This window comes from Cotesia glomerata, linkage group LG1 (genome assembly GCF_020080835.1).
Source record: "Cotesia glomerata isolate CgM1 linkage group LG1, MPM_Cglom_v2.3, whole genome shotgun sequence".
Classification (NCBI taxonomy): domain Eukaryota; kingdom Metazoa; phylum Arthropoda; class Insecta; order Hymenoptera; family Braconidae; genus Cotesia; species Cotesia glomerata.
In genome coordinates, this window is record NC_058158.1 from 4,995,976 (window position 1) to 5,007,548 (window position 11,573).

An 11,573-nucleotide genomic window follows, 5' to 3' on the forward strand; every position below is an offset into this window, starting at 1 on the left:
CAATCATTTTTAAGGAAAACTGAAATAAGCAGTACAATTACGTGGTGAGTAAATTTCATGGAAGGGGATTAGTACCAATGATTAGACCTCACACAGGGTGACCGAAATAAAAAAGTGTCTCTACTCACTGTGAAGCTAAAGAGTAATTAGACTTGATTTATGAGTTAAATTGTATACGCAGAAAGAAAAAATTTTTGACGTAAGAAAATATTTAGGAATAAATTTTTTATAAATCAAGAAAATTTTGTTTCAAGTTAACTTTTTTTTCTTTGTAAGTATGTAATGAGGCATATAATATAGATTTGGATTTAGGTAATGGAACACAGATATCAAGTGTATTATCTTTTCAATTTATATTTTTTTGGTGTTCAGTGGTTACAAAAAGGAGAAGCGGAAAAAGTAAATGGAGGAAAAGAGAAAAGGAAAAATACGACATAAAAAATTCAGATGAGTATTTGAAACAGCTTTTGTGCTGGGGGTTGTCAAGAGACCTAATCAGAATAGGGGAAAAAGAGCTTTCGTCGTCATGGCAACCTTCAAAAATATGCTGATTAGGTAGGTTTTAACTCAACTGGATATGGTAATTTTTTAAAAATCAACGACTTATACTAAAAATTTTAATGCGCAATTAAAACTAGCTAATAAACAACCTTCATTATAAGATAATAAACAAAACGTAAAAATACCTAGTTTGCTGTTACTTTTTGGGTAGAAAAACAGTAGTTGTAGTTACTTGGAAAATTTTATTGTGCTGAAAAGCTCGAGGGTTATTAATTTTATATTCGTGATTACATCAAAGGAAGTAGTACCGAGTATTTTCGAGCTTATTCTTTGTAATTGCACGCTAAAATATAAAAAAAAAAAGAAAAAAGAATAAAAAGAGTCATAACTATAAAAAGGTTGTAAAATAAAACGAGAATGAAAGAAAAGCGTATTTGAGATAAGAAAAATTTCAAAGTCACAAAAGCAATATTTTCTTTGGCTTTTTATCCTCTGAAATCTCGGTTATGTATAGCTTCCCCAATATTATTGAGGGTTCGATAACGTTACTAGCGACGCACAATTTAATGCATCCCTTTGATTCCATTACACCCTTTTCCTGTCACAGTCAACCCCTTTATCCTCTTTTATTTGTCAAAATTATTCGTACACATACAGTGCATCTATTGTTAAAATTTTTATTATAATTCATCATTTTAACTCTAATTACTTATTGAAATATTGCACTGTTATTCATGATAATTTATTATTTATCAAAACATTCAATTTATTTTCAAAATTCTTAAATCAAATAATTTATTTTTTTTTAATAAAACATAATTATTATACTTTTAATTTTCTATGCAAAAATTAATAATGAATTTTAATAAAAATTTTAACAATGAAAAAACAATTCCTATAATTGAGTTATTTTTTATTTCTAATAATTAAATATAAATTACCTAAATAAAAAATTAGCAATCGGAAGTAATAAAAATAAAATATTTATACCGAGATGCTGATAATAACAATTAGAATAATGATGTTAAAAAGTAAAACAGCTGTACCTCTAAAGCACTATAAACTCTGAAACAAATTCTTATTTTATGCAGACCAAGATTACAAAACTGATGAAGCTAAAGCTAAAGGAAGTTAAAGCACCTGTTCGTTCGGTAATTTATTGCGAGCTTTTATCAAGATCTCGACAAACCCCTAATATACCTACTAGGGCAATAATTATACAATGGCAATATATTATCCTTAATTATAAACGATTAAGTCTATAATCTACATAAAATTTCACCATACAAACTACCTTTTAATAAAATTTATTTCAGAGAGTAAAACACACACCTACTACTGCTATGCGCTAAAAGGTTACTGTCGATAATCATTCTGGTAGATCCACTCAATCACGCGGGAAGTACTCAACAGCTGGTTTTACAATCATATATAACACCATACACTCTAAGTGCATACAAATTAATTAATAATTCCAAATTACATTAACCTTATTTTTATACTTAAAAACAATAATAATAATAATAATAATAGAGTAATTAATTACCAAACACTAACCTGTATAATTTTAATTAAAAATTCCGCCCTTATTGAAATAACACACACGATCTTGCGTCACACTATAAATAAAAAATACTCACTAAATTTTTTTTTACATAAAAGTTCACTTTTTTAATGATTTAAATACTTAAATAAATTACTTAATTAACTAATTCATTATTTATCACAAGAATATTAATTTTGATAAAAGACAAGGTCACGTTTGCGCCAAAGTTGACAGTAAAATAGACACGCTTGAAAAAAGTCACAAGTGTCCTTGAATTTTAAAAATTTCTATAGAGCAAACGAACTAAAAAATAAAAAAAAATTACACGCAAAAAAATTTTTTATATGGAAAAATTTTCATTAATTTTGTTGATCATTATTTTTACGTGTAATTAAAACTTGAATATTTACATAGAGTGTAAAAGCTCAATTGAATAAACTAGATTTATTCCTCAAAGAGTTACAGCTGGCAAATACATATATAGACTGAAAGAGGTCCCGGATGTGGTGGCCTTGACGTCGACCCGATGACTGTACGCGAGAGCGCGAGACGCGAACACGACAGCCCCCGGGCCAGGTCGAACGCATGCGCCCTTAAAGACCTTTGCCCAACCCTAATTTTTATTATAACACGATGCATCATTAATGAACACACTGATATCACTATTCGGTAATCCAAAGGACCTATACTAAGTCTTAACTTACATCTAATAATTTATCATTAAAGTCCTTTAAATTTTAATTTATTCTTGATATTTACACTTTGGTTTTATTTAACTTGCATTGCAGGATCCAGCAATTATTTCTTCCATTTTATTTAATACATCAAGTAATATTATATCGTGGAAATAAAAATAAGAGTATTAAAAAGAAGAAAAAAAAAGTAATCATGTTTGCTTACCACCTTCTGTGAAAAACTTCATAGTCAGTTGTCAGTCATGTTTTTTTATACGAGACTATTTTATATTGTTCAAAGAGACGAGGAAAGTGTGCGGGTGCATTTGGATTAAAATATCAAGAGACTTTGAGTCTTTTATTTTACTCCTATCCCGGTAAAGTCTGAAGCTATGACTGTGGATCTGGATGAGGGCACATGGATGATCGTCTCAAAGCTCGGTTCAAGTTTACAAGCCAAGTAGACTTTTATATCAAGGGATGTCAATGATGTGACATTTACTATTTTAATACTAATGCTAGTATGGTGCATATAAGGAAACTAATAATTTCTTTGATAAAAAGAGACTCCAAAAGTACCCGCACGGTCATTTACACTTAAGTTTTTAAATTAAATTAATAACTACTAGAAGTAAATATAATTTTGGATTAAAGTGACATTAATAGCAAAGGTTTTACTTAGTATTTATGATATGTTATACGTACTTTGGATATTTGTTGGTACACCGCATTACTGGGAGAGATAGCGCGGATACAATCGATTTAATAATTGTTTGAATTATTAAATTCCTATAGATTATCAATAACCATCGTAGTTTGGAGTCTACCATCCCATTTATTAGTTATTATTATGCTTAGTAATATTTGACGGGTTTCCTGAAAAATTATTTATCACGTTTAATCCAGCTGTAATTTAATAAAATGAATTATTAATAAATATAACTATCAGATATTAGTACAATAAAAGCTCACACATATCTATTTATAAAAAACATGCAAATCCTCGGTTATTTTCAGTCTGATAATTATTTTTGCTTTTGACATTTAAACCATTCACATGGGCGACATATATTGCACGACCAACGCAAAGCTCATAATTATAATAATGCTTTACTAGAAACTTTGCAGTCACTATGTGACTGCAGTGACTTGTGAGCTATAAATAATCAAAATTTTGCTTTATTAAATAATGACTTTTGTTAAATTGCACTGTACTTTCTTAAATATTGACGTTTTTAAAGATATAAGCTCATCCCGATGTTACACTCATCGAGACCTTTCATTTGAATATCCACATGCACTTTGATATATTTTTCATATATACATATATATAATATATATAAATATATGAAAAATTTATGTGGGTACTCAAATGAAAGCTCTCGATGAGTGTAACATCGGGATGAGCTTATATCTTTAAAAATGTCAGTAGTTTACAAGATACCAAGTTGTTTCTTAATTATGTTAAATTGCACTGTACTTTCTTAAATATTGACGTTTTTAAAGATATAAGCTCATATCGATGTTACACTCATCAAGAGCTTTCATTTGAGTACCCACATGCATTTTAATATATTTTTCATACATACATATATATAATATAAATAAATATATGAAAAAATTGATGTGGGTACTTAAATGAAAGGTCTCGATGAGTGTAACATCGGGATGAGCTTATATCTTTAAAAATGTCAATAGTTGTCAAAATACAAGGTCATTTCTTAATTATGTATCTAGAAATAGAGCATTTTCGAATGTAGCCTAAATATTTATCATAATAAATTGACCATCGGTGAGAATGATATTAAACCTTAAAAAGGCACAAATTCAAATCAAGACCTTTGCAATGATACTAAATTTCACTAAAAAAACCGATTTTATCATATGACTATCCTAGACACAAAATTTTTCTTATTCTCTTAAGTTAATAATGTAGATAATTAAAAAATGAAAAACATTTTAATTTATCACTTTATAATTTTTTACAATCAACAAATAATTTATGTACAAATAAAAAATAATTTTTATAAACATGATTCTTTTAAATAAATCCTAGGAAACTTAACAGCATCTTCGAGCCACTTGGCAACAGTGAGTAATCTCTGTTCATGGAGAAACGGCGCCATCAACTGCAATGACAGCGGTAAGCCTTTATTCGACAAGCTAATTGGTACATTTATCGCAGGGATACCCGCCATATTCGCTGGCTGTGTGCAGTAATCTTGTACCGAGCATTGAGTCTGATTATCTTGGCTGATAAAGTCCTTGTAAATCGGAGCGTCAGACAGCGTAGTAGGAGTCAGAAGAATATCGATATTATCATTCCAAACGGCGTCAAAGTCTTGGGCTATCAGTCGACGGGCTTTCATTGCTTTCACGAAGTAATCATCATAATTTTCAGACAGTAAAAAATAATTACCAGTTAATATTCTGCTGCGTACGACATTATTGAATCCGAGGCTACGCGTCTTTGCGTACAACCGCTCAGTAGACATAGATTCATCAGCACGCAGTCCGTACTCAATGCCGTCGTAGCGCGCCATGTTGCTCGCAACTTCACATTGATTTAGCACAGAGTAACATACGATCGAATATTCAGTATGTGGAAGCGACACAGGCACCACTTCAGCTCCAGCTTCCTTCAATAAATTAGAAACTCCCATCCAGGTATTGTGTACCTCTTGATTCAATTCCGCGTGATTATATTCATTAGGTATTCCGACGCGTAATCCTCTCACATTGATATCAGTACTGGATATTTCTATCGGCGTAAGACTTTGATCTAGAGTGGTAGAATCAAGCTGATCCGTTCCTGCAATCGCATTCAAAATTAACAAACAATCATCAACATTACGGGTTAATATGCCGGGAACGTCCATTGAATTTACAAGAGGAATTAATCCATGACGAGACACTAATCCATAACTAGGTTTTAAACCTATTAACCCACAGTAGGCTGCTGGATTTCGCGTTGATCCGCCAGTGTCTGATCCTATTCCGGCGAAACATGTACCAGTAGCTACTGCTACAGCTGATCCTCCGCTACTTCCACCTGAAATAATTATTTTGGTTATTAGTATGCTAATTATTAAATACATGTAAGGTAAATGATCCAGTTATTGACATTGGCCTAGTTACTGACACTTGCAATTTTATTTTAATTAAAAAAAAAAGCCAACAATAAATTAATAAATACTATTTATGAATTATAAATTTTTAGATAATTATATTTTTGAGAAGATTTCATTTTTTTTATTGGAATAAAATTTCAATTGTCAAACAACTAGGCCAGTGTCAGTAACTGGGTCTTTTATCTTACCTGAATCTCAGATGTCTATATATATTACAATGATTGTAACTATTTATAGTTAATTAATATTTAAAATAAAAAATTATTTTGATAAAATTCATGATACTGAATTTCACAGACAACAATTTTTTAGATTTTAATAACAATTGAATTATAATAAAAAAAAAAATTAAAATTTCACATGTAGAAATTTTAAAAAATTATAAGTGCGAATTTAAAAAAATTTTTTTTTTATAATCATTGATTTTTGTTATGAAACTTTCAAAAATTATTAGATGTCTGCTAATTTCAGTATCATTAAAATTCATTATTATTTTGAAAATGAAAAATTTATATGAAAATAAAATTATAATAAAGTTAGCCGACGTTTTTAATTTTTTGATTTTACTTCATTAATTAAATTAGAACAAAAAAATATTTTTTAAAAATGGCACTTACAGTTTTTCATGTTTTTTACAAGTGAAATTTAAAAAAAAATTTTTTTGTAATAATTTTTTCAATAAAAAAAAATTTTTTTAATTTTCAAATGTCTGCTAACTTAATTTTCATGAAAATAAAGTTAGCAGACACCTGACAATTTTTAGAATTCTTCTTATTGAAAAATTTAAAACAATAGTATATTACACACCTAGGGAAGTAAAGTAAGAAATGTCTCAGATCACATGTAATTGTTGGCCGAGGCGAAGCCGAGGTCAACAAACATGTGATCTGGGGCTTTCTTATTTACTTCCCGAGGAGTGTATACTATTTTTTTGTCCGACGAAGGCGGAAAGCGGCAACTTAGTTTAGCGCAGCGGGACGAAAGTTGCCACTTTCCGCCCGGAGGGCAAAAAAAAAATTTTTTTTTAATTTCACATGTAGAAAATTTAAAAAACAATGCATGGAATTTTGTACAATATTTTTTTAGTTTTAATTTAATTAATGAAAAAAAAAATACAAAAAATTGTTAAATGTCTGCTAACTTCGTTATCATAAAATTTATTTAGTAAAATCATTCAAAATTCCGAGATTCTGACATTAATAAATAAAAAATAACAGATATTTAAATAAAATATTTAAATATACCTGCAATGTTCCAATGATTTTTATCAGCTTTTTTAACAACAGGAATACTGTCAATACTATCAGAAACGAAATTTTCCATCAAGTTTGAGCCCCAAAGATTTTGTGTTGGACCGTAATAGGAGTCGACGGTTCCAGCACCCATAGCAAATTGGTCTAAGTTAGTTTTACCCAGCAGTACTGCTCCATGTTTTTTCAAGTTGTTGTAAACTGTTGCGCTGTATCCGGGAACGAAGTTAGCCAGCATGAATGACGCGCAAGTCGTCGGATAGTTTTCTACGCAAAAATTGTCTTTTATTGCAACGGGGATCCCGTCCAAGGAACCCAATAATTTGTTGTCCTGCTGTCTTTTGTCAGATTCACTAGCTTGCTTCTGGGCCAGATCCTCACAGACATTTATGTAAGCGTTCAGCGGCCTTGTTAAGGATATTAATTTCAATGCTGACTTACATAATTCAGTGGGTTGAATTTCACCGGCATTTATTTTATTACTAACTTGCTTTATTGGCGATGACAATACTTTGTTCATTATTATTAATTTTTTTTATTGTTACAGACTTTACAGACAAATTGTTTTTTAAATGTTAACCTACAAGTTGAGAAGTTGCCGGCTTAATTACTAGAGACATCTGATGGATATAAGTGGCGGAAAAATTTTAAGTCTAGAAAATTAAAAAAAAAGTAACTTATTAAATTTAAAATTCTTTAGTTATTTTTATCAGAAATTTGACAATTATTTTTATTTTTATAACAAATAAATAATAAAAAAAAAAAATATTAAAAAAAAATTTTCTGGTTGTAGAATTTTTCATAACACTAGAGCTAGCAGACGATTTTAATTTTTTGATTTTTTTTTTAATAATTAAATTAGAACAAAGAAATATTTTTTAAAAATTGCACTTAAAGTTTTTTACGAGTGAAATTTTTTTTTCTTTTTGTAATAATTTATTTAATAAAAAAAAAATTCTAAAAATTTTTAAATGTCGGCTAACTTAATTTTCATGAATTTTTCTATTAAAATTTTTTCATAACAATTTATTTGTTATAAAAATGCAAAAAATTGACAGTTGTCAAAAAAAAAATAATTCATTGAAAGGCATAAATAAATAATATTTGAGAAAATAAATAACATTTAATAGTAATACTTTATTTGTACTTTATAGAGTGCCAAGAACTACTTTCAAAATAAAAATACTTTCAACACACATATGACTAAAAATCTCATGTTAATAATTGATGAAATATGTAAATAAAACATATCGATAAAGTAATTAATAAATAAATATGAATAAAATACATAATGTTGATTAAGTATCTTGGGCTACTTCAGTAACATGAATTTATATAAGATTATTTTAATAAATCCTCTGGGACAACTTCTGGGAGAGTGACTCCTAGTCTTGTGACCATCATTCCAGCAGTTTTACATCCACACTCCAAACAAGACTTTGGATCCCACTGAGATAGGACTCCGGCTAAAAAGCCTGCTACAAGAGCATCACCGGCGCCAGTTGCATCAACTACTGGAGTTGGAGGTTTAGTTGGTTGTACCTAAAATCACAGAATTAATGGCAATGTTATTATAATTGTAATAATCAACTCTAATAATAACAGTAATGGTAATAAAAAATACCTGAACAGAATTTCCTTGTCCCCAGACTACAATAGCTGGAGCAGAACCACCTTGTGTCATGACAAAGATATCATTATCAGCCAGCCAATCATCTTTACTACGCTCAGTACTAGATACACCAACAGTTACGCGTTTGGAGCTGTTTAGGAGGAACGGAATATCTGCTACATTGTCGAATTTAATGTTCAAAGCTTTCGCAAGTGCTGTCATTTCACGTGCATTCCCGAATACTATTTTAGACAGACCAACCATTTCACATATTGCTGCATGATGATCCTAGAAAAATTTTTTATTTATTTAAAATTATAATACACTATTTATAAATAATGATCTGAGCAACATAAAATTATTTACCTGGACCATGTACTCGCCATTAATATTAAAAGCAATAATAATATTTTTATCTTGTGTCAATTTGACAACTTCTTTAGCAACGTCAAGACCGTGCGTTAAAAAGAATCCTTCAATGTAAACTATTTTTATAGTTTCCCATGGCAGATTGCTTTTTTTCAAGTCTTCAAGCGTATAAACACCAGCAGCGCCTAAATTAGCGATCAAACTTCTTGAAGAGTCTCTTGATAACGACAGAGCTATTCCAGTTGGTAAATCAAGATGCAGAGCGTACCTGAAATTTTATTAAATAAATAAAAATTACTTTCTCATTTAAAACAGTAAAAACATAAAAAATTTAAAAATAAAATAAATTAGTAAAATGAATGATAAGATTAGAGTGAAGCAATAAACTCTAATTAATTTTTATTGACGTCTACGCATTCCTCATCATCCTACCATCTACGATTTCATCATCCTGGTACTTAATAAGTACCAGGATGATGAAATTCCCACAATAGTTACTATTATCTGTATTATTAAGAGAATAAGAAAAATTTTGTGTCCAGGATAGTCATATGATGGAATCGGCCTTTATGGTAAAATTTAGTGTCATTGCAAAGGTCTTGATTTGAATTTGTGCCTTTTCAAGGTTTTCTATCATTCTCACCAATAGTCAATTTATTATGATAAATATTTAGGCTACATTCGAAAATGCTATATCTCTAGATACATAATTAAGAAATGACCTTGTATTTTGACAACTATTGACATTTTTAAAAATATAAGCTCATCCCGATGTTACACTCATCGAGAACTTTCATTTAAGTACCCACATCAATTTTTTCATATATTTATATATATTATATATATATGTATATATGAAAAATATATCAAAATGCATGTGGGTACTCAAATGAAAGCTCTTGATGAGTGTAACATCGGGATGAGCTTATATCTTTAAAAACGTCAATATTTCAAAAAGTACAGTGCAATTTAACAAAAGTCATTATTTAATAAAGCGAATTTTTTTTATTTATAGTTCACAAGTCACGGCAGTCACATAGTGACTGCAAGGTTGCTAGTATTATATTGTTAAATTAATTATTAATAATTAAGTAAAATATAATTTACTTATGTTTATTTTGTGTAACGGAATATTTTAAAAGGAATGTTTTAATGTCTGGTGTTTTAAGTCTATAAATATGTATGTTTAATTATACCGTGTTTCAACTCCAGTAGCTTTGACTAATTTTTCAAGAGTCGCGCCACGAGAATCATTGCCTATTCCTCCGCAAATAACAGCAACGTGAGGAATTTTTGGACCTCCACAAAGCCATTGGAGTATTCTTGCAGTATTTTGTGCACATCCTCCAGCAGCAACTCGTTGATTCCAGCTACAATTAGAATGTTTAAATAGCGTAAATTTAATATAATGAATAAAATATCATGTGTTATTTTATAATTAACTAAATCAATAATTAACTATTTATGAACTTACTCGGTAGGCAAATCAGCTAAGATTTGTTGAATAATATCCTCTGGCAATTCAATCTCACTGTCAACTTCCAATTTATATTTTTCCAATAAATTGGCATCCTGAATTGTAGACACAACATCCAGCAGAGGATTTCCAAATGCTACTACTGCGGGTAATTGCAAAGCAGCTACGACTTGTTGTAATGATTGTTTCTCCACCATTGTTATTATTACTAGTTATTATGTCACGTACGCAGATTATCACGTGTATCCAATATAACGCCCGTTATCGCAGACTCACTAATCGTTACACTGATTATTAATATTATTTTTCTATTAATATTTTAGCTGATAATAAATAATTTATGATGACACTAATTAATAACTGTGAGATATTAAACTTGTAGCTTATTAATTATGACATTATCACTTAAAAACTCTGACCTTGAACGATTTTTTTGGTGAAACGATAAGCAGAGACGTGCGAGCAGAACTAGGCTTCGTTAGAAAATGAACTGGGGACGTTGAACGTTCACACCCAGCCAGGCAGGCTGCTTGCAATACAAACACTGGATTTCGTAATCACTGATGGATATCCTACGTCCCTAAAATAGGACGTCTGAAGGTTAACATAAAAATCAATAAGTTTAAAATTTTTATTTTGCACAAGTAAATGTCAAATTCATTCTACTCACCCATTGATTATTTTAATAATAATCCTCAACTTTAATTTAAACACCAGAATGTTACTTTATTAACTCCAATTTCAATTATTTTTATTTTTAACTAAGATAGATTTGAAGTTGGTTGATAACTTAACGGCGGGTCTTTTATAAATGTACTTGATTTATTTATTTATTTATTCAAATGCAATCAATTGGATAATTATGACCATCCTTGAGGATGAATTAACAAATTCAAGAAATTGTTTATGTATAATTTACAATCAAGGTCGTGTTAATATTTTTTATTTAATTAAAAATAATATATTAAATGAATTAAATGCCCCGCCTTATTGTTAGTAGTTGGAATTTACTT

The 11,573-nt window shown here is 29.5% G+C and overlaps 3 protein-coding genes across 7 annotated transcripts in view; all 3 read right to left on the reverse strand.

Moving 5' to 3' along the window:
- LOC123274652 (kazrin) overlaps positions 1-2,593 on the reverse strand; it is an 84,012-nt gene extending 81,419 nt beyond the window's left edge. The window contains exons 1-3 of one of the 2 annotated variants that reach the window (XM_044742432.1): positions 2,458-2,593; positions 2,202-2,350; positions 2,059-2,120 (exon numbers count right to left, since the gene is read on the reverse strand). The gene's annotated coding sequence lies outside the window, so the exon portion shown is untranslated. The remainder of the gene's footprint in view (positions 1-2,058; positions 2,121-2,201; positions 2,351-2,457) is intronic. The other variant, XM_044742429.1, reaches the window with a different exon arrangement.
- Positions 2,594-4,716: 2,123 nt separating this feature from the next.
- LOC123268302 (glutamyl-tRNA(Gln) amidotransferase subunit A, mitochondrial) lies at positions 4,717-7,748 on the reverse strand. 3 transcript variants are annotated; one of them, XM_044733286.1, is made up of 3 exons: positions 7,590-7,748; positions 7,097-7,369; positions 4,717-5,773 (listed from the first exon to the last, which is right to left on the reverse strand). In XM_044733286.1, exons 2-3 carry the CDS (start codon positions 7,338-7,340, stop codon positions 4,746-4,748), a joined length of 1,272 nt encoding a protein of 423 aa, XP_044589221.1. In that variant the 5' UTR covers positions 7,341-7,369; positions 7,590-7,748; the 3' UTR covers positions 4,717-4,745. The 3 variants fall into 3 exon arrangements, with proteins under 3 accessions (XP_044589221.1, XP_044589212.1, XP_044589203.1); XM_044733277.1 differs by having other exon boundaries at positions 7,544-7,748; XM_044733268.1 differs by having other exon boundaries at positions 4,719-5,773; positions 7,097-7,746.
- Positions 7,749-8,219: 471 nt separating this feature from the next.
- On the reverse strand, positions 8,220-11,359 carry LOC123275236 (adenosine kinase 2-like). 2 transcript variants are annotated; one of them, XM_044743209.1, is made up of 6 exons: positions 11,231-11,359; positions 10,558-11,154; positions 10,280-10,453; positions 9,081-9,351; positions 8,727-9,002; positions 8,220-8,644 (listed from the first exon to the last, which is right to left on the reverse strand). In XM_044743209.1, exons 2-6 carry the CDS (start codon positions 10,755-10,757, stop codon positions 8,444-8,446), a joined length of 1,122 nt encoding a protein of 373 aa, XP_044599144.1. In that variant the 5' UTR covers positions 10,758-11,154; positions 11,231-11,359; the 3' UTR covers positions 8,220-8,443. The 2 variants fall into 2 exon arrangements, with proteins under 2 accessions (XP_044599144.1, XP_044599145.1); XM_044743210.1 differs by having other exon boundaries at positions 10,558-11,140; positions 11,231-11,358.
- Between the last annotated feature and the right edge of the window lie 214 nt (positions 11,360-11,573).

Excerpts from the sequence above, each read along its gene's own strand:
- LOC123268302 (XM_044733268.1), bottom strand. The coding sequence starts at position 7,622 with ATGAACAAAGTATTGTCATCGCCAATAAAGCAAGTTAGTAATAAAATA. Across the intron at positions 5,774-7,096 it reads AAATCATTGGAACATTGCAG|GTGGAAGTAGCGGAGGATCA; the intron begins GTATATTTAAAT and ends TAATTATTTCAG.
- LOC123275236 (XM_044743209.1), bottom strand. The coding sequence starts at position 10,757 with ATGGTGGAGAAACAATCATTACAACAAGTCGTAGCTGCTTTGCAATTA. Across the intron at positions 10,454-10,557 it reads TTAGCTGATTTGCCTACCGA|CTGGAATCAACGAGTTGCTG; the intron begins GTAAGTTCATAA and ends TTCTAATTGTAG. Across the intron at positions 9,352-10,279 it reads GCTACTGGAGTTGAAACACG|GTACGCTCTGCATCTTGATT; the intron begins GTATAATTAAAC and ends ATAAAATTTCAG.